The sequence below is a fragment of the Aythya marila genome, assembly GCF_965140915.1.
Source record: "Aythya marila genome assembly, chromosome: 29".
Taxonomy (NCBI): Eukaryota; Metazoa; Chordata; class Aves; order Anseriformes; family Anatidae; genus Aythya; species Aythya marila.
The window spans coordinates 412,630-437,941 of record NC_139070.1 but is presented as its reverse complement, the minus strand read 5'-3'; the positions used below and the strand labels follow the sequence as shown (position 1 = coordinate 437,941).

Sequence of the window (25,312 nt, the reverse complement as noted above, 5' to 3'; positions counted from 1 at the left end):
GGACGAGCACAGCTGGAATTCAAGGAGGCGAGCACAGCTGGAGCAAGCACGGGGCAGGTGAGCACAGCTGGAATATGGGGAGACTGGCACAGCTGGAATTTGGGCAGGTGAGCACAGCTGGAATGAGGGGAGGTGAGCACAGCTGGAGGGAGTGCAGGGCAGCTGAGCACAGCTGGAGCGAGCATGGGGCAGGTGAGCACAGCCGGGACAGCTGCTGCCCAGGTTAGCGCCCCTGGGGGGGTGCAGCCCGGGTTAGGATGGCCGGGACGTGGGGACCGGGGGGAGCTGAGCTCGGGCGCGGCTCAGGACGAGCGCGGTGTCCGTGAAGGTCCCCGGAGCCTCCCGGTCCCTTCCAGCCCCCGGGAGAGGGCAGCCGTTTCGGGAGCGGGTACCCCAGGCCCCGGTGCGCCCGGGCTGTGTCCGGTATTTATAACCAATAAACGGTGCCACCGGCACCACGGAACCTCGTGCGTCCCGGTGCGTCCCGATGCGTGCCGGTACCGCGCGGGGCCGCCGGTTCTCCCCCTAGGAAGCGCCCCGAGGGCTCCCGGTGCCGTCGCCCGGGGCACGGCGCGCTCGGCACCCGCGGGGCTCCGCTCCGGGGACCGGCAGTGCCCTCTGCAGGCGGCCGGGCCGGGCCGCGATGACCGCCCGGTCCTTCCTGCCACGCTGCCGGCCCGGCTTAGACGGGGCCTGGCGGCTCCGCGGCCCCCCCCCGGCCCCGCCCGCGCCCCGGTCCGGCCGCGTCCCGGCGGGAGGAGGTGAGCGCGCACCGCGCCGTCGGGGCCGCGCCGCCGGGCCGTAGGGGGGAGGGGGGGGAGCGCAGCCGCGAGAACCGAGGGCTCCGCCGCCGGCACCGGCAGCGCAACGGCGGGCACCAAAATAGAGCGCAGGCGGCTAAAAATAGCGGCGGGGCCGTCGGGGCGGGGGCTGCGGCCGCGGGTCCCGGGAGGGCGGCGGCGGGGCCCGGCCCGGGGAGCGGGAGAGGCAGCGTCGGTACCGGGGGCTGAGAACGGCGCCGGGGGCCCGGATCCATCCTCCCCACGCCATCGGCGGCGGGGCTGGGGGGGCTCCCGGAGGACGTGGGGGGGGATCCCCGGGAGACGCGGGGGGGCTCCCCGGGGGAGGGGGGGCTCCGGTGCCCGCCGGGGCTGCGGGGAGCGGCAGGCGGCGGGGCCGTGGGAGGCCGGTTTCGGGCCGGTGGGCGGCCGGGCCGAGGCCGCTGCGAGTCGGCGCCGCGGGGCTGGGAGCGGCTTTCGGCGGCAGGCGGCGCGGAGGGGATTTTCTGCGGGGTTCCCCCTCCGCCGCCCCCGCGGGAGCCCCGAGCGGGCCCTGCGGCCCCGGGCCGGCTCCGGTGGGGCGGCCGGGCGGATGGACGGGCGGGCGGGCGGAGGTGCTGCTCGCTGCTGCCCGTAGGCGACGGGACGTGACAGAGGTGCAGGGACGGGCGGGCGGAGGCGAGGCAGGTGGACGGACGGGCAACCGGACGGACGGACCGACGGGCACGGCGGAGATGGGGGGAGCCGCACGCAGCCCCGCGCCCCGGGCACAGCAGCGGCAGGTGCCCGGTACCGGCGGCAGAGGCGGGGCCGGCCGAGGCGTGGGGGGGGGAGGCGGGGAGAGGTGGGGCCGCGGGAGGCGGCGGCGGCTCCGGGGGCCGCGGGGCCCGGCCGGGAGCGCTGCGGGGCGGGGGGCGGCCCCGGCGCTGGAGCGGTGCCCCCCGGCGCGGCCCGCCCGCCCCGCTGACATAACGTCTGCGCGGGGCGGTGTTTGCCTTGGCAGCCCCCGGCGGCGGCGGCTCACACTTTCCACCAGCGCCGGGCAGCGGCCGCGGCCGGGCTCTGAGTCAGGAGCGCTCCGGGGGGGGGCCGGGGTGAAGCGAGGTGAGCGCCGGGCCGGGCCGGGCCGGGCCGTGCCGCTGCTGCCTCCCGGGGACCGGCGGCGCCCAAACAGGTTGTGCGGGGCCCCCGCCCAGGCACCTGCGGAGGGGCCGCTCCGGGAGGGCCGGGGGGGTTGGGGGGGGCGCCGCCGCCGCGCCCTGCCCTGCCCGCACCGGCAGCCGGGGGGGCCGCCCCGCCGCGCCAGCCCCACCGGGCCCGGTTCTGCGGTCCCGGTTCTCCGCCCTGCGCTCCCCGCTCCCCGTTTTCGCTCGACGCCGCCGCCCCCCCCCCGGTGCAGCCGGGGCCCGAGCGGGGCGCGTCCGGGCGGAGCGGGGCGGGCCCGGCCGCAAACGGGCGGAGCGCGCTCGGCGCCTGGCACCGGGCGAGGCGCGGCCGGGCCGTGCCGGGCTCCCTCCACCGGGGGGCGGCGGGGCGGCCCCGGGGCCGTCCGAGCGCGGCCCCGTTAACCGCCCCCCCCCGTCCCCCCCGGCCGCGCCGCCTCCCTGCGCCTCTGACTCAGCTCTTCCTCCCCCCCGCTCCCCGGGGCCGGCCCCGGCCGCGGCCGCGGCTCCGCCGCCCGCACCCCCCCCCCCCCCCCCCGCCGGCCCCGGGGGGGGGCCGCGCCGCCGCCCGCAGGGCCCCCGCCCTCCCGGGGGTGTGCCGGGGCTGAGGGGCGGCCCCCCCCGCCAATGGCAGCCCGGGAGCGCGGCGCGCCGCCCAATGACCGGCCCGGGGCGGGCGCTTCCTGGTGCCCGGCGGCGGCGGCCGGGGGGGGGGCGGGCGGGGCCGGCGGCGGCAGGTGAAGGCGGAGGCGGGGCCGCGGCCCCGGGACCGGCCGCAGCTCGGGCGCGGCGGCGGCGGCGGGGCGGGGCGCGCAGGTGAGCGCCGGGCGCGCAGGTGAGCGGCGGCGGGGGCGCGGGCGGGCGGACGGACGGAGCGCACGGACCGACCCGACCGACGGCTCGCAGCGGAGGAGCGACCGGCGCCCGCCCGCAGCCCGGCCCCGGTGAGTGGCGCGGCTCGGGCCGGCCCCGCTCCCGCCCCGCGCGGGGCTGCCGGTGCCTCTCGCTCCGCCGCAGGTGCTCGGGCAGGTGCGGCCGCCGCGAGCCCCGGGGCCGGCGGCTCCGCTCCGGGTGCGCGCCGGGAGCGGCGAGCCCGGGAGCCGCCGCCGCCGGCCCCGCCGTGCCCGGCCGCCCGCCGCGGCTCCGCGCTGGGGCCGCCGGACGTGGACACGTCGCCGGGCCGGGTGCCAGGCGCGGGGGGGGAGAGCGCGGGGGGGGGGCGGCTCGGGCCGGGCACGCGTGGGTTGCGCGCACTGGGCGCTCGCTCCCTGCGCGCACCGGGCCCGGCTCCGGGGGAATTCCCCGCAGCGAGGAGTGCGGGAAGCCGGTGACAAGGGCAGGTCCCCGCCGCCTGCCAGGCCTCTGGCCGCGGCCCCGGTTTCCCGCACCGGAGCTCGGGGGGGGCGCTCCGGGTGCTCGGCCCCCGCGTGCGGCCATGCCACGGCCCTGCCCGGTCCCCCGGCTGCTGGGCCGCCCCCCCCCCGCTGCTGCCCGAGACCCTCAGCCACGTCCCAGGGTGTGCAGGCACGGGGGCTGCTTGGAGCCCCTGCTGCTCTCCCGTCACCCTGGGGGTCTAGAGCCAGCCGTGGCACGGCACGCGGTGTCCCCGTGTCCTGGCACACCGTGCTGTGCTGCAGGGCCTGCCGGGGACCTGCCCGGGCCTGGCGAGCTGGCAGCCACGGCACCCGCCTTCGTGATGGAGAAAGGGAGCTGCTGCCCCTGCCGGGGGCGAAACGGGGCCCTGGCCACGGTTCCCTTCGTCCCGCCACAGCCGTGGGTCTGCAGGGGGGTGCCCACCCCACCCGGCTGCCCCGTGGCACCCGCCGAGCGTTGGGACCGGTGGACTCTGCCCCGCACGCACCCAGCCCTGCTGTAATTGTTCCCACCCGGGCTGGCTGCCCCCAGCCTGGTGTTTGTCCAGGGGCGGGGTGCGGTATTTACCCTCCCGCCGCGGCCGCCCCGGCCTGCGCCAGATGAGGGCTGCCGTCTTGGGCTGCGGCTGCCCTTGACCGGGGGCTGCTCACGCTGGGCGAGGGGACGCGGGACTGGGCTTGGCGTGGGCTGGTGGCTGGGCACCTGCGTTCCCTCACAGCAGTGAGGCCGGAGGTCCGGGTGCTCCCTTCCCCAGCTGCATCCTGTGCGTTGGGGTGAGTTTCGCCGTGCCTCAGTTTCCCCTGCTGGAGCTGGGCTGGCAGCTCTCCCCAGCACGGCTCCAGCTGCGTGTTTGGGGCAGGGGGCGTAGGCTGGCGGTACCGGCGGAGGTGTGCGGGCTGGCCTCAGGGTTTGAGGCTGTGGCGGTGATGCCAGGGCCGGGCACGGAGGGAGGGGTTGGGCTCAGGAACTTGAACTTGGAGCCTGGAGAAAAGGAAGCTGTGGGCCAGGGGAGGGGTGTGGGGCAGCAGGACTGGGCTGCCCGTGGTGGTCTGGGGGCTTGGCGCGGAGAGAAGGGGCTGCTCAGGCTGGGGTGCCTGTGCTGGGGAGGGGGGCGCACGCAGCGGGTGAGGCTGGGGTGGGGGGCGTTGACGGGTGGGTGGGGGACATCGGTGGCTGCATCCTGGGGAGGCTCAGAGCCACCCGTGCAGGGACAACCCCCCACCAGTCAGTGCCAAGCCCGAGGCTGTGGAAGCGCAGCTCTGCCAGCTGCTGCTGAGCACCCTCTGTGCACACGTGGCACGAGTGCGAAGGCCCCGAGCGTGCAGGGGGAGGGCAGTGGGCGCAGCTGGGGGTGCGGGGCAGCCCCTGCGCTCTGGCCCTGGAGGGGGTGGCTGCTGCCCCATGCGTGGAGCAGGAACTTCTCCTTCGGGGCGGGCGGTGGATGATGAAACCACAGAGAAATCTCTCCTGGCAGCATGCTGGCTGCTCGCGGGAGCCCCCAGGAGTGCGCGAGCTCCCCCCGTGCTGCGGCCTTGCCATAGTAACCCCAGTGCGGGAGCCAGCGGGGTGCCGGGGGTGGGAGCCGGGCTCCCTTCTCCGCACCCGCCCGGCTCCCCGAGGCAGCGCCGGCGTCCCCCGACATGCCCCAGGAGCTGCGTGTCCACACCCCGGCGAGCCCCAGGGCGGCCAGAGGACCCGGCGAGGGGCTGGGCTGAGACCCGTCGAACTCGCTTCGTGCCAGGGAGGTGACGCTCGGGTGGCCGCGCGGGCGGTGGGGGAGGCGGCCGTGCCTGCTGCGGAGCTGTCCCCAGCTGCGGCCGGTGACCTTCAGCGCGCCCAGGGCCCCGCTGTGCTCCGTGCCCCGGGTGCGGCCGACCCGGCCACGTGCACGCCGGTGCCGTAGGGAGCCGCGGGCCCTGGCGCCCTGTGCCCCTGGGGAGCCGCTGGCGTGACTTGGCGGGGCTGTGGGCGGGCGGGGGGACCGAGCCGTGGTGAGGGAAAATGAAAGCAGGTGATGCGGAAGGAGAAGTAGGTCAGGCGAGCGCTGGCCTCTCCCGGCAGGCTCGGCTGCGCTGCGTGCTCCGCTCTGCCCTGGCTGTCCCCGCCGCGTCCCCAGGCCCCATGGGCAGCGGCTGGAGGCAGCGGTGAGTACGGGGTCCTGCCGCGGGGCGCTGGGTCCCTGGCGGTGCAGGCGCTGGGTGCTGCCCACCCTGGGTGCCAATGGGCCGGGGAACGCTGCGATGCCTTGGCCGCTCTGCTGCGGTGCTGTCCCCGGCTGTCCCTGTGCCGGGTTCCCCCCAGCAGCGCTGGGGGCTGTGGTGAGGATGGGCAGGAGGATGTTCTGCTCTGGGGGCTGAGATGGGGAGGTGAAGGGGATTCCCGTCCCTCTGGGGCTGCATGGGAGCGAGCTGGCTCAGTGGGGGCATCCCGGCCGGGTTGCTGCAGGGCTGGGGACAGCGTGGGGACAGTCCCACGTGCGGTGACCTGGCTCCGTGTCCTGCTGCCCCAGCTCCGCTCCATCGTAGGCACGGGTCAGGGTCTGTCGTGCCCCCTGAGGTGGGGGGGGCCTGGCCGGGGGTCTCGCTGTTGGTGCTGTGCGGGCTGGGGGGGCTGTGCCAGGCTCAGCCTCGTTGGCAGCGCTAAGTGGGCTCGGGGGGGATTAGGGCCGCCCGCTCCCTCCCTTCCTCCCCCAGGATCATCCGTGGGCAGCGGGGAGCTGGAGGCAGGCAGCTGCCGTGGGGGCGGAAGCTGGGCTATTTCGGGGGGTTTAAGGGGGGGCTGCGGGCTGGCACTGTCCTTGCCAGGTGACCCCACGGGGACCAGCCCCGTCCCAGTGCCGGGATGGAGCACTGGAGCCCATCCTGCACCGGTTCCATGGTGCTGGCATCGCTTGGTTCCCCGGGGTGCCGTGAGGACAGGGTCCCACGTGGGGGGAGGAGATGTCACCAGCCTGTGGCACCCCCCCAGGGCCACACGGTGCAGCAGGACCTGGGGGTCTGGCTGTCCTCCAAGGGGCTCCCGTGACTGTCTGCGTGCTGCGGGGCGAGCGGGAGCGGAGCCGCCTGGCCCTGCTCTCCCCAGCGCCGGCTGTCCCACGCTGTAAGGCTGGTGGAATCTGGTCCCACTGCCCCTGACTCTCAGTAGCCAGAACGTGGCTCCTGGAGGGTGCCTGGGGCTCGCTGCTGCCCGTGGGGGCCCTGGGCAGGGTGTGGGCAGCCGCCCCACGGAGTGGGCTGGGCTGTGGGACCCAGACCACAATGGGGCCCCTCTCGGCGCTGGCCTGGGTACCGAAGGCCCAATTTGGAGCCGTGTGAGCGCCTCTCACCCTGGACAAGCCCAAACCTCAGCCCCAACCCTTCCCTGCCCTGGCAGACGCCCGTGGGTGGGTTTCACTCTGCGCTGGGGCGATCCGATGCAGTGTTTGCTGTTGACCATTTCCTTCCTGTTCCCCCCTTCAAGCTCCGTTTCGGCAACCCCTTCCTTCCTTGCTTCCTTCCTTCTGCCTGCTGGTGCCTCCGCGTGGCCCCGCTCCTCGTGCCACCCCGGCAGGGTGCAGCTGGGGACAGCCGAAGTGTCCGGCCTCGCGTGGCCTCTCCCCTGCCCTTGGGACGTCCCAGGACAGCCGCGCTCGGAGCGGGGAGCTCCGGGGAGACCCACAGAGGCTGCACGCCCCCGGCCACCTCTGCCCCATCCGCTGCTGGACGCGCAGGTAGCAGTGGGGCCGTGTGTCCCAGCAGGTCAGGGCCCCACGTTTTGGGGTGTGGAGCGGGAGAGGTGGAGATGCCCATTGGGGTGCTGTGGCTGGATGTCCGTCCTGCCTCGGGGACAGGGGCTGGTGCTGTGCTGGAGCCAAGCCTGGCCCAGGACATGCCCTGTCCTTATCCCGTGGGGAATGGGGGTTTGGGCATCTCCAGCCAGTGCCATCATTGGTGGCACCAGCCACGCTGAGGACGGATGAGGGTCAGTCCCTCGTTCCAGAGGCCAGCACCCCGCTTCTTCAATAACCCCTTGCCCACTGGGTGGACCGAGAGCTCTGTGGGTGGGCACCCCCAGTGCCCCCCAGCTGGGCAGAGCGGCCCCGTGGGGCTGGCGATGGCGCGGGGGAGGTTGCAACACCCCCAGGGTGGGGGGGCCGCGGTGAGTCACCCCCAGCGGGGCCTGGCCACCAGCGGGAACCCTGAGTCAGGGCTGCGTGCCCATGCCGTGCCCCTCCCTGCCCGCCTCGCCCACCTTATCTCCCGCCCTTAGCACCTGGCACACCTGGGCCAGGGGGGGCTGGCGCCATTCCCCTCCTTTATGGGGAGCAAAGGGCAGGCGGAGGGTTGGCAGGCAGGTGCCACGCTCCCTCCCTCCCGGGGCTGCTGGTGTGGGGCTGTGCCCACTGCCGTGTCCTGCCAGCCCCGAGCATCGTGGTGTGCTGGGGAGGGCTGCTGGCACCGTGAGCAGCGGGGGCCTGCCCGATCCACGGCACGGCTGCGCCCTGCCTGGCGCACGGTGCCCGCGAAGGCGAGATGCTGGCGTGGCTGCTGCCCCTCTGCACGCCTGCTGCCCGCCCGTGTGGTCGGGCTCTTGCACAACACAGCTCGGCTCTTTCCGAGAACGTTGCTGGGGCCAGAGGCCCCCTCCCTGACGGCTGAGGCGGCCGCGCCAGCGCAGCGCTCTTCCCCTTTCTGCCAGGCCTCGTGCCATGGCCAGCGCGGCTCCCGGGTGCTGGCACGGCCGCCCGTGGCCTCAGCCAGGCTCGGGGGGGGGGGAGCAGCCCCTGGCACGGCCCTGGCCGGGTGCTGAGCTGGTGTGGGCGGCCGGGGCGGATGCTGGGTGCTGGCGGTGGGGTGTGGGGAGCGCTCCTTGGGCTGCTAATTGCTGTTTAGCCGGGGACGCAGAGGGTGTAATTATGGGGGCATTGCGAGAACCCTAAGCCTGCCCCAGGCAGCGGAGCAGGGGGCTGAGCAGGGGGTGTGGGGCCGGGCAGCGGGGAGCTGGGCCCCGTGGGTGCCCCTGCCTGGTTTGCGGAGGAGACCGAGCGACGCCGGGTGCCCGGGGCCATCCGCAAGCCCCTTCCCCAGGTTGTGGCGTGCGCAGCCCTTTGTGCCAGGGTGCTGGTGGCCGGGCTCCCCGTGCCACCCGCCTTGGCCAGGCCACGGCACGGCAGGACCCGGGGCGGCACGGCGGTGTCAGGGCTGCCTTTGGGGGCAGAGCGGGACGTGCATGTGCAGGGCTGGGGGGCGGCTCCGGGGCAGGCCATGGCACGCCGCACCGAGCCCAGCCCTGCGGTGGCAGCCCCGCTCCCGCCGAGCGCAGGCGCCCTCCTGGCTTGGCCAGGGCCGGCCGCGGCCAGCGGCGAGCACCCAGCGCCCTGCCCCGGGGCGGCGGGAGGGCGAGGGCCCGGCCGACGCCTCGGCACGGGGGGCCGGTGAGGTGGGGAGGGGATGCCCGCGGTGCGGGGCGCACGGTCCCAGCGTTGCTGGGAATTTCCTCCAGCGGGAGGGTGCCGGGGCTGCCCCCTGCCCGGTTCCGGGTTGGCGCCCCGGCCGCGGTGCCGGTTGCAGAAGGGTTAATGCTGTGTGTGTTCTGGGAAGCGGGGCTGGGAGGTGCGTGACCCGGGGTGTGGGCGTCAACTCCTTTTGAGGTGGGATCCGCGCTGAAGTGCAGCGGGGAGCGGGGCCAAGTTCACACAGCACCCTGCCTTCCCCTCCCTGCCGCTCGCGGGCCGTGGACCCAACGGCGGCGGAGCGCCGAGCCACGCGGGGACACGCGCCAGGTGAGCCGTGCGCCCACCCGCCGCCGGCCACAGCAGAGGCAGTGCCGGGTGGCCCTTGGGGAGCCGGCAGGGCCCTGGCACAGCCGGGTGTGGGGAGGGCACCGGGGCACCGGTTGGGAGGCTGCCGGGCTGGCTGGCGGGATGCTGGCGTCAACCGAGCCCTGCACCGCCCTCGCTGCCACTGGGATGGGGAGGGACGGGATGGGTGGCGAGGTGCGGGTCACCTCGGTGTCCCCGCTTGGCAGAGTGGGACCCGCGCCCCATAGCAGCGGTGCCGGGCGCGCCTCTGCCTGGCACGGGCAGTGGGGAAGGCTTTGGCAGCAGGACGGGGCTGTGCTGCCAGGCTGGGGCCCGCGGGCAGGGGGATGGAGCGGGCTCCCAGCTGCTGGTCCCCACTGCAGGTGCTGGGATCGGCGGTGGCGATGCCACCGGGCCGGCCGTGCCACCATGACGGGGCTGCCTGTGCCTGGAGCCCAGCCCCGGTCCTGGGTGCGCACAGAGGCAGAGCTGGGCCACGATGCTCGGGCGCTTTGGTGCTGAAGGCTGGGCTCTGGGTGCGCGGCTGTGGCCGCGGGGCACTCGCTACTCGCGGGGACCAGGAGCTCTCCGGGTGTCACTGCGGGCCGGGAGGAGCTGTGGGGGTGCACAGGGAGCTGTGGGGCTGCTGGTGGGGCGGCTGCTGTGGGGCTCACCCCCCCTCAATACAGGGCGGGTGGGTTCTGTTTGTTCTCTTGTCTCTTCAAACCATTTCCTTTCTTGTGTGCTCGCTGTTTTCTTATTTCAAAGAGCGGGACCGCTTCCCCAGCCCACGTCCGGGCTCCCCTTCGGCATCGGGACCCCCAGCTGCACCTCTGGTGCGTGCCCCTTCGGGGACCACCAGCTCGGCCAGACCCTGATCCATCCATTTCATTGCGGTTGGCAGCGGGGCTGTGCAGACCCCGTCCCGCAGCCATGCCACCCCCCATGCCCCACGGCGTGGGCGCCTCGGCCGCCGCTGCTCCCTGCAGGCTTTGGGCAGGGTGACGGGTGGGTGGGGGGACGCCCGGCCACCTGAGTCCCCTTCCCACCTCCCAAAGGGCGAGGGGCCCCTCTGGGGCAAGGGGCCGGGGCCCGATGCGCTGCCTGGTGCTGCGCTCACCTTCCTGGGTGACTCATTCTCCCCGGTGCGGCTGTGAAGTCCCTCGACAGCGTTTCAGCTCTTGTTAATGAGAGCAGCAGCACCCAGGAGCAGCCCGGAGCCGCGTATCCCGGGACCCCCCAACCCCTCATCCTCCTGCCCACAGCAGGGAACAGGCAGAGGCCACGGGGTCCCCGCTCCCACCCAGGTCTGCTGGCCCCGTGGCCGGGTGCTGGATGGGTTCTGCGGGGGGGAACGCAGCCGGTTCCTGCGCTGGGTGGGTGCTGGCTGCCAGGTGCCGCGGGGCCGGCAGCGGCTGGGATGTCAGGGTGACCCAGTAGCCATTGTTCCTGCTGCAGCATGCCCTGGGCATGGGAGCCGGCTCGGCGTGGGGAGCAACCCCCCCCTTTTCCCCAGCCCTGTGCAGCTGCGGAGGGCAAAACGGGCCCGGCTGCGGGCATTGACGTAACCGAGAAAGTGCTGGCTCGGTGGGGGCACGGGCAATGCTGCCAGCCCCTTCCCCAGCTGGCTGCACCCCGCCGCATCGTCCCCCAGCACCGGCCAGGGGACCCTGCTGTGCAGGGGGGGCTGGGGGCGGCTCTGGCTCCCTCACACCTTGCCCCCCCCCATTTCCTTATCGCCGCTGCGATCTCCTCAATGGCACCCGCTCAGCATGTGACTTCGCTCCAGTGGGGAGGATGCGCGGGGGGGGGGGGGTGTCGGGGAAGAAGCAGTAACGGGCGGTTTGGTGCGATGGAAAATCCCCCTCCTGCCACCTCTTCGCCCCCGCCCTGCCCCAGCGCGGGTCGCTCGTCCGCAGGCATCCGGCCCCAGCGGCTGCTCCCGGGGGTCCCGGCTCCTTCACCCCGGCCCTCAAATGGTGCCTCCGAGGAGCTCTGCAGCACCCGGGCTGCTCCTGCGGACGGGGCGCTTGAGCTCGGGTTCCTGCGCGCACCCCACGGCACGGTGAGGCTGCCAGAGGGATGCTGAACGGAGGCCGCGTGTGGGCCTCGGAGCCCCCCCCGGTGCAGCTGGGGCCTCGGGTGCTGCAAGGGGCCCGTGGTGAAGCAGCACCCCAAAGGGGAGCGTGCCAGCGGTGCCAGCCCCGGCCCTGCAAACAGGAAGAGCCGTACGAGCGCATCGTGCCCGGATGTCTCGAGGGGCTGGGGGTGCTGGAGGGCACGTGGGGACCTGGAGCAGCAGGTGCCTTCTGCTGCCATCACGTTTGTTCAGGGGATGCAGTGAGCGATGGATGAAGGAGGGCACGAGCAGGCTGCCTCGCTCTGCCAGCGTTTCCTGCCCTGCTTTGCTCCCGTCCATCTGTCCTGCCATTGCATCCAGCAGCAGTGCGTGCCACCCGTCCCAGGACAGCCGGTGCTCAGCCTGCCTGCTCCAGCCCCGGGGTGCTGCAGGCAGCGCTTGATGGACACTGTGTCCCTGTGTCCCCCCCCCAAGGGCCACCCGAGCCCCGGCACAGGGCGCTCACCTCCCATAATCCTCCCCCCGCTGCTAATCCTGCCTAATCTCATCGGGGGCTGTCACTGCCTGTTGGCTCCCAGCGCCCTGATGGCTTAATCGCCCCTAATCCGCTCGCCCCCACCTCAGCGGGCAGCGGGGACCTGGGGAACAGCGCAGGGCGCGCGGCGGTGGGCACCGCAGGGTGGGTACGGGGAGGAGGGGGGGGGCACAGGATTTCGGTGGCGCCGGCGTCCCGGGCGGTCGGCACTGCCCGGCTCCCAGTTTCAGGGGCGGCTGCCGCCTGCCCTGCCGGTCGGGCCTGCTCGGCAGCGGCTGGGGCGGCTCCGCAGCCGGTTGCTCCGGGGCCGTTCCCAGCCGCCTGCCGAGGCAGCCCCAGCTGGCGGGCGCCCAAGCGCAGGGAGCGGCCGGCGTGGGGATGGGCCCCTGTGCCGGGGGCCCGCCGGCCGCGCCGCCCCTCGGCGGGCAAGAGGGGGCACGTCCCCCGCGCCCGCCGACGGCACCGCGCGGCTTGGCACGGCCGTCCCGGCGCGGCGGGGTTCGGTTCGGAGCGGCTTGGCCTGGCACGGTGGGGACGGGCACGGCTTGGCGGTGTCCGGCGGTGCCATGTGCAGCCAGGGCTGTGCTTAGCGTGGCGTGGCACAGCACTGCTGGGTGTGCGGGCATGGCCATGCCATGCTCTTGGCATTACCTTTGCCAAGGGTTGTGGCCACCAGGCAGACCCCTCGCCCCGGTGCCACCGAGCATCCAGAGGGCTGGGACAGCCTTGCTGGTGGCTGAGCACCGGGGCCATGTCCTGGCTGCAGCTCCGGAGCTCCTGCAGCCACCGTCCCATGCCCAGGGCTGGGGATAGCAACAGGGCTCCCTCATCCCATGTGTCCATCGCCCTCTGAGCACCAGCACCAGTAGCTGGCCGTGGCCACGAGTGCTGCTGTGTGCTGGGTGCCTGTGCGTCCCCTCCTTGCTGCTCTGTGGGGACCCGGCGCTGGTGGTGCCCCTGTGCCGGGCACAGCCTGCCCCGCGTTGCCGCTGGCCCGGGAAGGCCTCGGTGCTGGGTTTATGGCTGCGTTGACGTAAAGCCCTGCCAGTTGCAGCGTGGGAAAGGCCCTGCTCACGCAGGCAGGGCTTGGCTGGGCGAGGAGCGGCCCCGGGCTGGGGCAAAGGGGGAGGGAGGGGGCTGGGCCCCCACTGGGAGCGGGGGCAGGAACCGGCGCTTGTGCTGATCCTAATCTGCCGTGGCAGGAAGCGTGGCCCGTGTTCCCAGCCCGGCTGGGCTCTGCGGGGCGGCCCCCGGCCCTCGGGGCCCTCTTCCCGGCACTCGCCCGCCCACCCGCGCCCGCCGCCGGCGAGGCCCACGTTCCCAGGATGGGGTGCCGGGAGCCGGCGGCTGCGCCCGGCCGGGCTTGGGGGCCGCAGGGGGTGGGCTGGCGCAGGAAGCGCCGCGCCTCGGCACCGTTCAAAGGCACCGCGCTGAGATTTCCCCCTTTGCTGTGGTCGCGCGGGGGGCGGCGCGGGCGGCTGGGTGCTGGCGGCAGAGGAAGCGCAGGGGGCTGCGGCGGGGGGCCCGCCGCCCACCAACCTCACGGCGGGGGGCGAGGGCAGCCCCCGCGGCACGGCTGCCTCGACGTGGCGGGGAAGGTTCGGCGTCCAACCCAAACCCAAGGCCTCGGCGGTGCCGAGCCGTGCGCCCCTCCAGCCCCAAGCACCCCGCTGCTGGGGGCACCCTGCCCCTGGTGCGTTCCTCAACAGCAGGGGGTTTCCTTGCCCCCCCGGCTCTGCAGCAGAGCTGACACTTCAGCCACAAAGTTTCCTCCGAGCGCCATCTTCCCCCCGCCTCCCGTCAGCCCTCTGCGCCGTCAGCACCCCATGGCTCTGAGCACCCAAGGGCGCTGCCCGGTGCTGAGCCCCCTTGGCTTCTGCTTCCCGCAGGTGAGGACGATGGCGAGCCCGGAGGACGACCTCATTGGCATCCCCTTCCCCGAGCACAGCAGCGAGCTGCTGAGCAGCCTGAACGAGCAGCGGCAGCTCGGGGTGCTCTGCGACGTCACCATCAAGACGCAGGGGCTGGAGTACCGCACGCACCGGGCCGTGCTGGCCGCCTGCAGCCGCTACTTCAAGAAGCTGTTTGCGGGGCAGGGGCCGGGGCAGGAGGTCTGCGAGCTGGACTTTGTAGGGCCGGAGGCGCTGGGCGCGCTGCTGGAATTTGCCTACACGGCCACGCTCACCATCAGCAGCGCCAACATGGGCGAGGTGCTGCAGGCCGCCCAGCTGCTGGAAATACCGTGCGTGATCGCTGCCTGCGTGGAAATCCTACAGGGCAGCGGGCTGGAGGCGCCCGGCCCCGATGATGGCGACTGCGAGCGGGCTCGCCGCTACCTGGAGGCCTTCGCCACCCTCCCCGAGGACGAGGTGCCCACCCTGCCACCCGCCCGCCCCGTTGCCCGCCGCAGCAAGAAGACCCGCAAGTTCCTGCAAGCCCGTGGCTCCCGGCTCAACAACCACACCGAGGAGCTGCCCGCCGAGGCCGAGGGGTACGACAGCCCCCTGCCACCTCCCCAGCCGCCCTCGCCCCCGCTGCCCCCTCTGCCTGAGGGCCTGGTCCAGACCTACGAGAGCTACGAGATGCCCGAGGAAGAGGAGCTGCCCCCGCACCCCTTCCCCTTCCCGTACCAGCCGCCCCTGTCCCCCGAGGAGGGCGGCTCCGACGAGGACGCCATCGACCCCGACCTCATGGCGTACCTGAGCTCGCTGCACCACGAGTCGCTGGCGTCCGGGCTGGATACGCCCGACAAGCTGGTGCGCAAGCGCCGCTCGCAGATGCCCCAGGAGTGCCCCGTCTGCCACAAGGTCATCCACGGCGCGGGCAAGCTGCCCCGCCACATGCGCACGCACACGGGCGAGAAGCCCTTCGCCTGCCAGGTCTGCGGGGTCCGCTTCACACGGTGAGTGCTACCTGCCTGGCCCCCTCCCTGCCCTGCCTCAGGGGTCCCTGGGGTACCCTGTGACACGTTCTCTTCTAGCCCATGTGGCTCCTGGTGTCCCTGTGGTGTCCCTGGGACACGTTTCCCCTGGGATGCACACCTGCCTGGGGGGGCTTTGGTCTCTGTGCACCCCAGCCAGGCAGCAGGGATGTGGTCTCCTGTCCTGCCCTGCCAGAGCACCCCGACCCCACGTGTCCCATGCACTCCGCTGGGATGCTCGTGCTGCCCCCAAGCCCATCCTTGCTCTGGGGATGCCTGTGCCACCCCCTGGCACATCATTGTCCCATGGGTGCCCCTGCTGTCCCCACAGCACATCCCTGTGCCAGGGGTGTCTGTGCTGTCCCCGCAGCACATCCCTGCCCTGGTGTGCGCTGCCATCCCGGCAGCCGCTGCCCGGGGGTGCCTGCCACCCTGCTGACCTCTCGCCCCCCCCAGGAACGACAAGCTGAAGATCCACATGCGCAAGCACACGGGCGAGCGGCCCTACTCCTGCCAGCACTGCAGCGCCCGCTTCCTGCACAGCTACGACCTGAAGAACCACATGCACCTGCACACGGGCGCCCGGCCCTACGAGTGCAACGTCTGCCACAAGGCCTTCGCCAAGGACGACCACCTCCAGCGGCACCTCAAGGGCCAGAACTGCCTGGAGGTGCGGACGCGCCGCCGCCGCCGCGACGAGCCCCCGCCACCGCCCGCCGGGCCCCCGGGGCTCGACCTCTCCAACGGGCGCCTGGACGGGCTGCGCCTCTCCCTCGCCCATTACTGGGGGCCGGCGAGGCCCGACGAGGAGGAGGAAGAGCCCGAGCCCGAGCCCGAGCCCGAGCCGGAGCCCGACGAGGGGCCGCAGCCGGACGGCGCCGTGCCCGTGGAGTCGGCGTAGGAGCCGCCGCGGCCGCCCCGACGGAGCGCGCCGGGGGGCGGCGGGCCGAGCCGAGCCGAGCCGTGCCGAGCCGGACCGGGCCGGGCCGGGCCGGGCCGTAGCGAGCCGAGCCGAGCCGGGCCGGGCCGTACCGGGCCGGGCCGTGCCCGCCGGGCGGGGGGGGAGGCGCGGCGCCGGCCCGCCTGGGTCCCCCGGGCAGCCCCGGGCGCGCTGCCCCGCCGCCGCCGCGCCCCGCCGCGCCTCCCGACGGGGTTTCTGTTCCTGTTTTTCCCGTCACGGTTTGTTCTGAATTATGCAAAAGGGGGAAACTCCCCCCCTGGCGGATTTGCACAATGGGGCGGGGGGGGGGCCCCCTCGTCGCCGCCCCCCTCCGACCCGGGGCGCCCCCGCCGCCGCGCCCCCCTCCGAACCCCGACTTCCCGGGGCGCCCCCGCCGCCGTTCCCGGGACGCCGGAGCCGCCGGGAAGGGACCGGCCCCGGGCCGGGAGGGGCCGCACCGCCCTCCCCGGGGCCGCCCCCCCCGTCCCCAGTAACCGGGAGCGCGGCCGGGGGCGGGACCCGGCCGGCGGGGGGGCGCCCCCTGGCGGCCCCCCCCCCCCCTCTCCGCGGCACCGGCCGGGGGGGGTCTCCCCGCCCGCTCGGCCCGCGCTGTACATAGCTTGTCCCCGGAGCCCCCCCAGCCCACCCCCGCAGGCCCCCGGCCCGAGCAGCCCCCCCCTCCCCGGCGAGCCCCCTCGCCCCTGCACTCCCGGCTGCTTTCTCTGGTTGCACTATTCCGGGTGAGCCCCCCCCGGCCCCCCTCCCGCCTTCCTCTCCCCCCCCCCCCGCGACGCCCCGGCCCTGTGGGACCCCTTCCCCGGGGTGGCCGGGCTCCCGCGGTCACCCCTCTGCCCTTTGCACATGCCCCCAGGGCGCAGACCCCCCCGGCACGCCCGGGGGGCAGGGGACCGGCACTATTTGCCTAAAATAAGAGTTTATCTATATTTAAAAAGATGATGTAATATATTCCCCCCCCTTCCACCCCCCCCTCCCCATGCCCCTCCGCTGCTGCCCGCCAGCGCTGCCTGGCCTCTGCGTGTCTGTCCCTTGCCATGGGGTGACGGGAGGGGTGATGGGGACGGGGGGGGGGGTTGGCTCCTGTCATGGCTTTAAAGTGCCTTATGGTGAACTTGAAATCTTCGGCTACTTGAACCTCTCTGGTGTAAGAAACCAAATGAAATAATCCGCGGGCGGCCGCGCCCCCCGCGCCGCCGGGTCGCGTCTTTTTGTTGTTTGTTTGTTTGTTTGTTTTTTTAAACGAAGGCTGCTTGATAATAAACAGAGAAGCAGGGATCCCGTGCGCCCCGTCTGTCTGTCCAGTCCCCCCCCACACACACCAGTACAGCTCTGCATGGGGTTGGGGACACCACGGGGCACAGTGGGGCTGGAGACATCACCGTGATAGGGCTGGGGACATCACGGTGATGGGGCTGGGGACATTACAGTGATGGGGCTGGGGACATCATGGTGATGGGGCTGGGGACACCACGGTGATGGGGCTGGGTTCACTGCAGGGATGGAGATGGAGCCATGATAGGGCTGGGGACACTGGGGGGACACAGAGGGGGCAGGGGGCACTGCTGGGATGGAGGTGGAGGCACGATGGGGTTGGGAATAGCGTGGGGACAGGGGCACCGTGCGGCTGGGGACATCACGGGGACAGAGGTGGGAGAGCCACCAGGATGGAGGAGGGGGAGCAACAAAGTTGGGGACAGGGATGGGGCTGGGGGCACCATGGGGACAGGGCTGGGGGCACCGTGAGGGATGGGGACGGGGTTACAGCAGGGCTGGGGACAGCGCAGGGCTGGGGCTCGGAGCTGGGGGTGCAGTGAGGGGGGAGGACGGGGCCACTGCAGCGGTGCCAGACACCAGCTCAGGGCATGAGGACACCGGTGGCTTGAAGACCGGGTGCTTTATTCACCAACCCCTCCCCATCTGCCTCGGCAGCTCACGGCTTCCACTGCACTGCTGGGGCTCCGGCCACATCCCCAGAGCCTTGCGCCGTGTCCCCGCAGCCCCCGAGCCGTCTGTGCGGCACCGTCCTGCTGTCACCCGGCCCTGCCCTCGCTGCTGGGCGGCTGCAGGACCCTCACCTCCTCCAGCTCGCTGCCGCTGCCCTCAGGCTGCTCCTGGTAGCTGAAATCAAGGCTGGGAGGGGATGGGGGTGGCAGAGCAGCATCAGGGACCCGCACCCCCGTGCCCCCAAGGCCACCTCTCCCAGTCCTCACCTGGAGAAGGAGCTGTCCTCACCAGGCACGCCGTAGCTGTCCCCATCGCTCTCCTCGCTCGCCTCCTCCTTCAGCCGGGCTCGCAGCTGGGCCAACAACTCAGGGGGCAGGCGGCGGGCTCCCCCCCGGCCCCCCGCCACCTCCTGGATGCGCTGCCTCAGCAGCCGCCCTTGCTCCCGCAGCTCCTCCTGCTCGTGGCCCCGCAGCGTCTGCAGCGCTCCCAACCACAGCCCCACCGTCTCCTCGTCGCTGGAGTCCCTGTGGGGAGAGGGCAGAGAAAGCCCCCCCCATCCCACAAGCCCATGGGATGTCCCCAGCTCCGCGCCTCCCCCCGTGTCCCCCCCCCCAGCCTGCTCACATCTCCTCGTCCCCCATGTCCTTGTAGCTCAGGGGACCCATGCAGATGGAGCAGACGTTGTTCAGGGTCTGGTGGCACTCTCTGCAGTACAGCCCTGGAGGGACATCGAGCAGGGTGGGGTAGGTGTGTGTGCGTGGGGGGGCTCCTGCCCCTCCTCCCACTGCCCACCTTTGCAGTCGGGTGTGATGCACGCGATGAAGTCCTTCTGCTCCGCCATCCCGCAGGCCAGGCAGTGTTTCCGCTGGATGCCCAGGAGCTGAACCAGCCGGGCAAAGGCGGGCACCCTGCAGGAAGGAACGGGGACAGCTCAGCGGGGACAGGGAAAAGCCACCCTGGGGGTTGTCACCGAGCTCCAGCAGTGCCCAGCAAGGTGCGTAATGGGGACACTTGCCTGGAGGTGAGGAAGAGGAGCAGATTGCCTTGCGCAGCATCCCCTGAGTTCATCCTCACCGCCTCGCGCAGGGCACACACCAGCCCTGCCCGCCGTGCCAGGATGGTGTTGTAGAGGAAGGACGTCCGCTCCTGGGCACGAAGGTGACAGGAGGGTGAGGGCGAGCGGCTGCTGGGGTGGGAGCGCCTTGGTGGGGGCTTCTCACCTGCTCACGAGCTGGGTAGTAAGCGGCACACACCACCCGCCGCAGGCGTCCCACGTGGTTGCCGAAGATGGCAACGAAGAGGCAGATGCCGTACAGGATGCCTGCAAAGAAGGGATGGGTCATGCCGTGGTGACCCCCCCCCACCTCCGTACACCCTGCACGGGGTGCGGGCACTCCCTGCCCGGCCCCTCGGTCACCCATGCTGATGTAGGCGCCGTAGTCGGGCTCCACGGGCTGCAGGAGGCACCGCTGGGAGAGCACCGAGACGTTGCCCTGCTGCAGCACGTCGAAGGCAGACACCAGGTCCTGGAAGATCTCGCTGGTGTAGCCCGTCCCGTCCACGCTGATGGCCAGCATCGCCGGGGCTGTGGGGTGGCTGAGTCAGGGGCACGGAGGGACCCCAAAACCTCATCCCCGAGCCAGCAAAGCAGAAAGGGGGAGGGGGGGGGGGCAGGGAAGGGCTCAGGCCAGGGACACCCACTCACCTCTCGCAACGATCTCACCCTGCATCTGGTGCCGCACCAGGTCGAGCAGCCAGAAGAGGCTGTAGTCGGCCAGCACCAGGCTCAGCCCCAGCAGCACGTGCCGCAGCACCCCCGTCAGCTCCAGCACATAGCGGCGCCGCTCCTGCTGCGAGAGCCACGGCATCCCTGGGCAGGCACGGGAGCACCGTGAGGCTGTGCCATGCCGGGACCCCCCTGGCTCCACGGCACAGGGGGACCCTCCCCACCTTAGGGCTCACCGGGGTGGATGTAGCGGTCGCTCTCCCAGAAGTTCAGGGGCAGCACGGTGGGTTTGCCCTGCTCAGCTCGCTGCACGTCCATGTCCATGAAGCGCTGCGTGATGTAGACGTTGTCGAAGGTGTCGTCCCGCAGGTACCGGTGGCGGTACCGCAGTGCCCTGGGGAGGGTGTGGGGTGCTGGGCACGGCTCGCTGGGCTCCCCGAGCCCCCGGAGCAGAGCCCCAGCACCCTCACTTCAGGTACAGGTAGAGGATGGCGCAGGAGGAGGCGTATGCAAAGAGACCCACGACCTGGCGGGTGGGCTCCAGGCGCTGGCTCACGCCCTCCATGATGTCCAGGGCCACATCAGCCAGGGTCTTGCTGGAGTTGAGGCTGATGTCGAAGTGGTGCACGGCCGAGATGTTGAACTCGAACTCCCTGCGCACGCGGTCCAGCGCTCTGCTGAGGGCTGCGGGGGTGGCAAGGAGCGGGGCGGTGCTGGGGGTCAGGGTGAGAGAGACAGAAAAGGGGAAATGGGGGGCACTGGGGGGTCCCCAGCCCCCCGGCAGTGCTGGGATGCTCACGGGCTGCGATCGTCTTCTTGAGGAAGGACTGGATGTACTGGGGGATGATGCAGAAGAGGAGGCCAACTGCGGAAAGGAGAGGCTTTGCCAGGGTGGGGCCACAGGCAGCGGTTGTGGCTCTGCCCTGCTGTGCCCCCCTCACCACAGAGGGGCTGGGGGGGGATGTACGCACCGTTGGCCAGGCCACAGAGCGGCCTGAAGGTGATGATGATGTAGCAGAGGAAGAAGAGGAAGGAGAGCGCGCGCTCGCAGTTGTCCTTGGCCTCCTCGAAGAGGCGCAGGCAGCGGCGGAACGGCGTGCCCAGCTCCTGGTTGCACAGCTCGCCCACGCTGGCCAGCCAGCGCCACACGTTGCGCAGGGCTCGGGCTGCGGGCAGGGAGAGGACAATGGGGACGGGGACCGGGGGCTCGGGGGGTGATGAGGCTGGGGGCAGCCCGGGAGCCCCCACGCACCGACGTGGCTCACGGAGTCCATGATGGAGCGGAAGAACTTGCGCACGCGGTCGCCCACCACCTTGGCTTTCTGGGCAATGTCCTTGATTTTGGCCAGCACTTCTGCGGAGAGCAGGGCCCTGAGCGCACCTCGAGGGTTGTGGGCAGCCCAGGACCGGCCAGCACTGCCCACCTCCTCCCACACCCTGGGGAAAGCCCCCCCCGTTCCCCCAATCCCCCTCCCATCTCACTCAGCAGTGGCTCCCGGGCACGTTGCAGCCTCTCGGCCGTCTGGTTGAGGGCGAGCTCAGCACCGCACGACAGGGACTCGGCGGCCCGGGAGAAGTTGTGCAGGATGTTGGTGCAGGGCCCCTGCACAGCCATGCCCAGCGCCAGCAGCAGCAGCAGCATCTTGCCCTCCCCTGTGGGGACAGGGTGGCCCTGGGGCTCTGCGGGGGGCCGGCACCTCCCGTGCCCCCAGCTGCGGGACCCCGGCTGCTTACTGGTGAAGATGTGGGGCAGCGTGAGCAGCACGGAGACGCGCACCTTGATGGAGAAGGCCATGCCCAGCCCCAGCGCCGTGCCCAGGCTGATGGTGGTGACCAGGCAGTACCAGAGGTTGCCGCTCTGCGCCAGCAGGACCAGGGCCCCGTACAGGCTGGCCAGGGCCATGCCCAGCGCGAAGCCGGCGGAGCTGCGGGCCACCTCCCGCACCTTGCTGTCCTCCTCCAGCCAGCGCTTCTGCCGCGGCTTCCTGCCCCAGGCCCTCTTTGCCCAGCCCCGGAGCCTCTTCAGCCCCGTGACTGGCTCCATGCTCGGGTCTCTGAGGCTCCTGGTGCGGTTCCTGCAACCGATGCTGCCGGTGGAACGGCAACGGGCGGCTCACAACACAGCGGTTCCATGGGAGCACCCGCCCGTTGCTGGGACGAGCACCGAGCCACGGAGCTGGAGAGCATGGCTGGCACGGAGGCACACGGGAGGCAGAAGCCACCCAACACGAGTGAGGGCCTCTCCTGCCCGGCTCCTGGCCCCACGGGATGCGGGCGAGGGCAGGGCTGATGCTTCCCTCCCCACCCAGCCCTGAAGCGAGCAGCGGTCACGCTGCTGCCCACCTCGTGCAGCCAGTTCCTCTGGAGCCGGCCAGACCAGCACCGCGGCACCAAATTCTTCCTTGGTGCCAGCATCGGGAGCCTCCTTGGCCTTGGTGAGTGTGTCCTGGTGCAGGGCACAGAGGGGTTTTTGGCACTGGGGACTCAGGGCACTGTGCGGGTGTTTCAGGGCTCTGCCAACTCCTCATTGTCCCCATGAACCTCTCGGAGACGCGCAAGGTGCAGCTGACGTGCGGGCTGGCAGGTGAGGATGGAGCTGGGGGGAGGCACGGGACAATGGGCGCTGTTGGTCCCCCGTGGGGCCGTGGGGACAGCTCTCTGCTCCCCGCAGGGGTGACTGCACTGGGCTGGGCCACGTCCCCACACATCCGCTGTGCCAGCCTGCTGGTGGCCCCCAAGTTCCTGGGCAAGGAGGGTCGGGTCTTCGTCCTCTCCTTCGTCCTTGCTGCTATCTACAACGGTAGGGGCCCCCACCCGCTGCCCTCACGGGGTCCCTGGTTTTTGGGGGGGGGGGTGTCTGAGCCAGCCCTGCCTGCACCAGGGCCCGTGGCCAACGTGTGGCACAACCTGGACGAGGTGATCCGCGCGGTGGGCTGCGTGACGGAGCTGCAGGTCAACCACAGCCGCCACCTCTGGCGGGTGTCCACGGTGCCGCTGCGCATGGTGATGGAGGACATGGTGGTGAGGCTGCGGGGCGGGGGGCGGCGGGAGGGGGCCGGGGGGCACGGGGCCGAGCTGCTCCCCCCTCCTGCAGCGTGGTGGGCAGAAGCTGGATGCCGAGACGCAGAACATCTCGCGTGCCTTCGTGGAGCTCAACGAGGAGGTGGCCAGCGAGGAGGGGTACGACCTGAAGCAGGGCGAGCACACGGACTCGCAGGCCGGGCTCAGCACCCAGAAGCTGTACGAAATGAAAACCAAACTGCGCTGCACCTGTGAGTGGAGCCCGGTGCTCACCCCCACAAGCCCTGGGTGGTTCACGGCTGCAAGTGAGCACGGGTCGGGGTGCAGGGGAGCCGTGCTCTGAGCTGAGCCCCCCATATCTGCCCCCCCAGATGTGGTGGACCAGGCCATGCAGCGGTGCCGGGACTGGTTTGACAAGAAGCACAAGGCTTGCATGGCGCTTATCGTCGTGCCCCTCATCAGCCACCTCCTCTGCTTGCCCATGAAGTTCAAGTTCCTCTGCCACATCGTCAAGGGTGGGTGACGGGGGGGGCCCAGCCCCGGCCTCCCACGGAGGAACTGCTCTGGGAGCTCAGCCCCCTTTGCCAGACCCCTTGGATGTGAGCCCCAGCCCGTGCCGGGGAGGCGCCAGGGGGATCCCCCACTGATGCCAGCGCTGTCCCCTCCGTGCCCCCCCAGTCATGCACAGCTGGTGCTGGGACAGGATCCCTGTCGAGGGCAACTTTGGGCAGATGTACGACATGCTGAACAACTCCGTCAACAACCTCAGCCAGCACTTCAGTGCCAAAGTGGTTGTACAGGTGGGCGCCCGCCCCATCCACCCGGTGCTGGGGCCGGGGCAGGATGGTGCCTGACCCCATGGCCCCCTCCCTGCCGCAGGAGGAGCACCACGAGATGCTGGTGGGCATCAACGTGTCCGGGGAGCAGATCGTGGAGGAGGTGACCTCGCAGATCCGGCAGCACAGCGCCCGCCTGGGCCAGGCCTTCTCCTTCTTCCGCCTGCTGCTCTCCTTCACCTTCCTCCTCGTCTTCATCTCGTGAGCCGTGGGCTGGGCTGGCTGAGCCCTGGGGCTGGGGGCTGGGAGGGCTCCGGCTGTGCCAGCCGCAGGGCACAGAGGGATGGGAACCTCCTTTAAGGACAGGAATGGTGGGTTGTGAACACAAAGGGGGTGCTGGGGGAGGGGTCCAGCTGCCCCCTGCCTCCCTCGGGACCCCCTCTCTTCCCAGGGCGTTCTCCTACACCAAGAAGTACTGCCAGGACATCTGCTTTGACAACCTCTACATCACCACCTATTTCCGCCAGATCGATGCCCGTCGCAAAAAGCAGGTGAGGGGGAAGATGGGGCAGGGGGTCCCCCCCGAAGATGGGGCAGGGGGTCCCCCCCACCCAGGGGTCCCCGCCACCCCCTGGTCCTCCCACACCCCCCTAGGGCTGTACTGAGCCCCCCTGCTCTCCCCTCTCCCAGAACAAGCGGACGCTGCTGCCGCTGCGCCGGGCGGAGATCCCCACCGTGATCTTTCCGTGCCGCCTGGCCATGCAGCCCCGCGAGCTGCAGAGCGTGGTGAGGGGCTGGGGGGGGGGCTGGGGGAGTGGGGTTGGGGTGCCAGGGGCAGGTCGTGGAGGACCCCGCTCCCCACAGGTGCTGGAGCTGCTGGAGTGCATCCCGCCCCTGCTCCTGCTGCTGCTCGCCTGGGGCCTGGACCACACGCTCTACACCATGCTGAGCATCATCCACCAGCACTCCTTCGTGCAGTACTCCTTCCGCAGTGAGACCCGGCCCCACAGCCCCCAGGGGGCAGCTCCCAGCCCCACAGCCCCATGGCAAAGCCTTTACCCCCCCCCCACCTGCCTCCCCAGCCCCCAGCCTTGCCACACAGCCCCCACGTGCCCCCGTTCCCCCGCAGGCAGCCACCACTTGTCCGTGCACGTGACGGGCACGTCCCTGATGGCTCGGCTCCTGCGGAGCACCATCGGGTCCCTGAACACCTCCTCCGACACGGAGCTGGAGACGTCCAACTTCGGTGAGGCCCCCCCGGGGATTTATCCCTGGAGATGGGGCGGGGATGGGAGCCCCCCTAGGCTCCCTGGCCTGGCTGCTCCTGCCCACGAGAGCTGCTCAGTGCCACTGTCGGTCTCCAGTCTGCCTGCCGCAGCCCCGGGGCATGACGCAGCAGCAGTACATAGACAGCTGCCTGCCCCTGGCCGTGCTGGTGCTGCTGTGCCTGCTCCAGGTCTACATGTACCGCCTGCGCCGCGCCATCGCTGCCTTCTACTTCCCCAAGGTGAGCGGTGGCACCGACCCCAGAACCCCAGACCCCGCTCATCCCCAGGGGCTCCAGTTTTTTTGGGGGGACTCACAGCCTGTGCCCAGCACAGCGGGAGAAGAGCCGCGTGCTCTACCTCTACAACAAGCTGCTCCGGCAGCGGCACTGCTTCGTCCGCCTGCAGAGGAAGCGCATCGCCCGGCGGGCACGCCACTACCCAGCCCTGGTGAGCGGGGACGGGGGCACAGGGCTGGCACCACACCAGGGAGCTGGGCCCCCCCTGCCTACGCCAGGATGGGCAGCGCAGGGTGTCCCCCGCTCCCCGGGTCCATCCTATTTGCCCCATTGGGGTGGCTGGTCCTCCCCACGGGGCAGCTGGAGCCCCACGTGTCCCCGTCCCTGCTGCAGGGGACGTCCCTGCTGGAGTGGTGCTGCCGGCGCTGGCCGCGACTGCGCCGCTGGGTGCGCCGGCCGTGCACGGTGTGCGGGGAGCCCGAGTCCCCCCAGGACCACCAGGCCTGCCCCTCGTCTGCCTGTGGTGCCACGTACTGTGGGCCCTGCTGGAGGGACGTGGGCCGTGTGTGCCCCGCCTGCACCCCCGGGGACCACGGCCTCTCCGAGGACAGCAGCGAGGAGCAGGAGGGGTACGCAGCCTGAGGGCGCCCGGCACCCTGCAATAAACACTGAGTGTCCCCCCCCCAAAGCGAGTGGTGAGGTCTGTGGGGTGACGTGCTCTGAGGGTGGGGGGCCTTGGTGTAGGGGGTGGTG

The 25,312-nt window shown here is 72.0% G+C and overlaps 3 protein-coding genes across 7 annotated transcripts; 2 read left to right on the top strand and 1 right to left on the bottom strand.

The window, feature by feature from the left end:
• Window positions 1–654: 654 nt before the first annotated feature.
• Window positions 655–16,863, top strand: ZBTB7B (zinc finger and BTB domain containing 7B). Of its 5 annotated transcripts, none has more exons than XM_082780682.1 (3): window positions 655–761; window positions 13,600–14,612; window positions 15,087–16,863. In XM_082780682.1, the coding sequence occupies exons 2-3, from the start codon at window positions 13,609–13,611 to the stop codon at window positions 15,529–15,531; spliced, it is 1,449 nt and encodes a 482-aa protein (XP_082636808.1). In that variant the 5' UTR covers window positions 655–761; window positions 13,600–13,608; the 3' UTR covers window positions 15,532–16,863. The 5 variants fall into 5 exon arrangements, with proteins under 5 accessions (XP_082636808.1, XP_082636807.1, XP_082636806.1 ...); XM_082780681.1 differs by lacking the exon at window positions 655–761 and adding an exon at window positions 2,655–2,758; XM_082780680.1 differs by lacking the exon at window positions 655–761 and adding an exon at window positions 2,753–2,886.
• Window positions 16,864–17,618: 755 nt separating this feature from the next.
• On the bottom strand, window positions 17,619–21,302 carry DCST2 (DC-STAMP domain containing 2; the record flags this gene model as incomplete). Its single annotated transcript, XM_082780995.1, has 15 exons — window positions 17,619–17,718; window positions 17,799–18,056; window positions 18,157–18,250; window positions 18,325–18,440; window positions 18,548–18,678; window positions 18,753–18,853; window positions 18,950–19,117; window positions 19,238–19,402; window positions 19,495–19,652; window positions 19,729–19,942; window positions 20,058–20,123; window positions 20,230–20,424; window positions 20,511–20,612; window positions 20,741–20,911; window positions 20,993–21,302. The coding sequence occupies 15 exons, from the start codon at window positions 21,300–21,302 to the stop codon at window positions 17,619–17,621; spliced, it is 2,349 nt and encodes a 782-aa protein (XP_082637121.1).
• Window positions 21,303–21,389: 87 nt separating this feature from the next.
• On the top strand, window positions 21,390–25,201 carry DCST1 (DC-STAMP domain containing 1; the record flags this gene model as incomplete). Its single annotated transcript, XM_082780994.1, has 15 exons — window positions 21,390–21,489; window positions 21,568–21,693; window positions 21,768–21,842; window positions 21,930–22,279; window positions 22,353–22,530; window positions 22,651–22,794; window positions 22,958–23,079; window positions 23,159–23,316; window positions 23,507–23,606; window positions 23,746–23,841; window positions 23,920–24,046; window positions 24,185–24,301; window positions 24,420–24,562; window positions 24,657–24,770; window positions 24,953–25,201. 15 exons carry the CDS (start codon window positions 21,390–21,392, stop codon window positions 25,199–25,201), a joined length of 2,199 nt encoding a protein of 732 aa, XP_082637120.1.
• Window positions 25,202–25,312: the final 111 nt, after the last annotated feature.